The following is a 2712-nucleotide window of genomic DNA, read 5'->3' on the forward strand; positions in this document are numbered from 1 at the left end:
AAACATTTCCAAATGGAGGCTTCATATACTTTCCCTCTCTGTTTTTCATAGCAAATATAAAATAGATAACAAGGACACACCATTTTTTTTTCATGCTGTGCACTTATTTCCACAGACTCATGCTGTAACCTTAATAACACTGCCTCTCTCCGTCCTCTCCTGCCTATTCCCACTGGCTCTGCACTACGGCTGAGATGTTTTTGTTGGCTCCTCCGCGGCAGGGTGCATGTATTTTGTCCGAAGCAGAAGATGCTGTGCACTGTGTTGATGAGAGTAAGGTGAAGCGGCTGCATGCAGAGGACAGGTCAGCAGTGGCTCTGCATGCGCCCGTGGATGCCTGGATGCCTGGAGCTGGGGCTGATGCTGTGTGTGTGTTGGGATCAGAATGAGTCAGTATGTGTGCGGGAGGACGGCTCTGTGCCTATGCACCTAGAGCAGATGACGTGTGTGTGTCAGCTCACAGAATTAGACTAGGCCAGGGAGCAAAAAGAGGGGCACTGTGCTCCCTGGCAGCATGTTCGAGTGATACAGGTATCTTTCCACCTTTCAAAGCGAGAAGGGAAATCTCCCCCTGACTGTTGTCATCCCTTAGGGACCTTTCCTCTCTTCTGACGTGCTCTCGGCAGCAGTGACGCGTAGGGTGGGCACCACCTTACTGTCACAGAACAGCAGTGACCCTCACAGCGAGGCATGGATGCTTCTGGTGTCCTGCTCCCCACGTCAGCTTTCACAGAGCTGCTCTCTGTTTGCAGAGAGCCCTGGACAGGATACAGGATGACTCAGGACAGAAGCTGAGAGGATGACACAGGTTCCCACAAGGTGCCAGCTGCCTCCACAGCAGGCATGCCAGAGAAGGCCTGTGCAAGGGCATGAGGCACAGCAAGCACTCGAGGTCTGACTCTACTTTATTTGTTTGGGAGGGCCTAAGGGTGAAAGGGCACAAAATGGGCCTGGTGCCAAGGAACAGAAGTTGAGGCAGGTGCCCTGACCCCTCAGAAGCGTGTTGCACTACTTGGGTGAGTGGAGCAATAGCACAGTCTGTCTGTCTGGGGAGATGTGTTTTGGGAGGACCCCATGCTTGACTGCTCTCAGGTACCTTTGTTCATTGCTGTCCCTTCCTTCCTAGAAGAGTTTCACGCCACGGAAGAGATTTGTTTTTGCTCTTCATGTTCACCTTCTGTGTCACCCATGAGTGGCTGCCTCTTCTTCAGCTCCCGGTGGTACTTGGCCATGAGGGAGGCGTAGATGCAACCATAAGCAGCCGCCACCACCATCATGATGCAAACAATGCCGCAAACCACCCCTGCAATGATCACAGTGCCAATAGCCCGGCGCACGCTCACAGGCCTGTATCGCTGTTTCTGAGGGCATCCCACACTGGGCTCCACCTCTGTTTCTGGGCCCGATTTAGATTTGGAAGGAGTTGGGCTTCCTTTAGTGCAGGGTGGGCCAGTATTGTCCAGCACTGTAGAGCTGTTCTCATCATCCAGCTGGGAGCAGTAGTTAAACATCTCCATGGGCACCATTCGCATATCCTTCCCTTTCAGCTCCTTCGGCAGGGTACATGCCAGCTGGTCAATTTTCCCACCTGTCCCAAAAGAGATAATAGGCGTGAAACACAGCTTCATCCCGATACAGTGACAGAAGAGCTAAGATCCTCAGGTGGGACACGCTCCTATGACTCCATCCACATCTGCTAAGTATTTGCCCTACCAAAGTCAAGCACAGCAGCATTACGGTTATCAAGTCTGGAACTGCTTTAGAACAGCTGTGGGGCCATAAAATCCCGTCCCTCATGTGTGAATGCATTGCTGAGCAGAGACACTATTCAAGAGAGCCTGACAGTTCCTCAGGACTTGTCAGAGATGGAGGGAGGGAGGAATGTCTCTGCCTCTATGCACCGGTCAGAGGGAGGGCACACGTGGTATCCTTCAAAATGATTGTTTTGCCTAACTTGGAGACATTTTGCATGCCTTAGCCCTCCACAGCTGGAACAGCTTCAACCATAACAGCTGGCTGGTATGCTTCTGCCTAGGTTGGATTTGACAGTAGAGCTCATGGTGTCTGATATCTGCATAGATATCTTTCAGGACAAAACATGAAAGCCCTCTGAAACCGTCTATTAAGTCAGCCTCACACTGTTTAGTGAGTTATGTAAGTGTCACCAGAACCATTTTAGAAAAGGAGAAATTAAAGCAAAAAGATAGGACCAGGCTGTATCTTCTCAAAATAACAGCAGGCACACAGTCCCATCTTCTAACAACTAATCCATCCCCCCTCTGTGAAAATAGTGACAGATGTTGAAACAAATGCTTGAGCGACTTTGGGCAATTTCTTTGGAAGGGGGAAAAAAAGGCAAAATTAACTCCATGTGTTTTACATCGACGCAGTGATAGGAGAGCCAAGAAAGAAAACAAACCAAAGAAATAAAAAAAAGAAAAGAGGAAAGTGGCACTCGTATGCTTGCTTGATTCTGCTCACACAAATGCATATTTCAGACTGCTGTGTAGCCACGGGCGTAGATAATCTCTGTGCAGCGCGGCTGTGATCAGCAGGGATGTGACAGCTGACTGTTGCTATCCGCATGATTTGAGACCTTTTCCTACTCATTGGCTCCAACAACAGAAGGTCAGGCCTCCAATCGTCAATTCCTGTAAAATGTGCCACCTTTCTTTTGAGTCGCGGCTCCTTAAAGTGTGTCATCCCATCGGC

At 49.8% G+C, this 2712-nt stretch overlaps 1 protein-coding gene across 1 annotated transcript in view; it reads right to left on the bottom strand.

The window, feature by feature from the left end:
- Positions 1-887: 887 nt before the first annotated feature.
- Positions 888-2712, bottom strand: part of LRTM2 (leucine-rich repeats and transmembrane domains 2) — an 8696-nt gene continuing 6871 nt past the window's right edge. The window contains exon 4 of the mRNA XM_010156528.1: positions 888-1588. Coding sequence (XP_010154830.1) covers positions 1134-1588 — 455 coding nt within the window. The 3' untranslated portion in view covers positions 888-1133. The remainder of the gene's footprint in view (positions 1589-2712) is intronic.

This window comes from Eurypyga helias, unplaced genomic scaffold (genome assembly GCF_000690775.1).
Source record: "Eurypyga helias isolate BGI_N326 unplaced genomic scaffold, ASM69077v1 scaffold6078, whole genome shotgun sequence".
Classification (NCBI taxonomy): Eukaryota; Metazoa; Chordata; class Aves; order Eurypygiformes; family Eurypygidae; genus Eurypyga; species Eurypyga helias.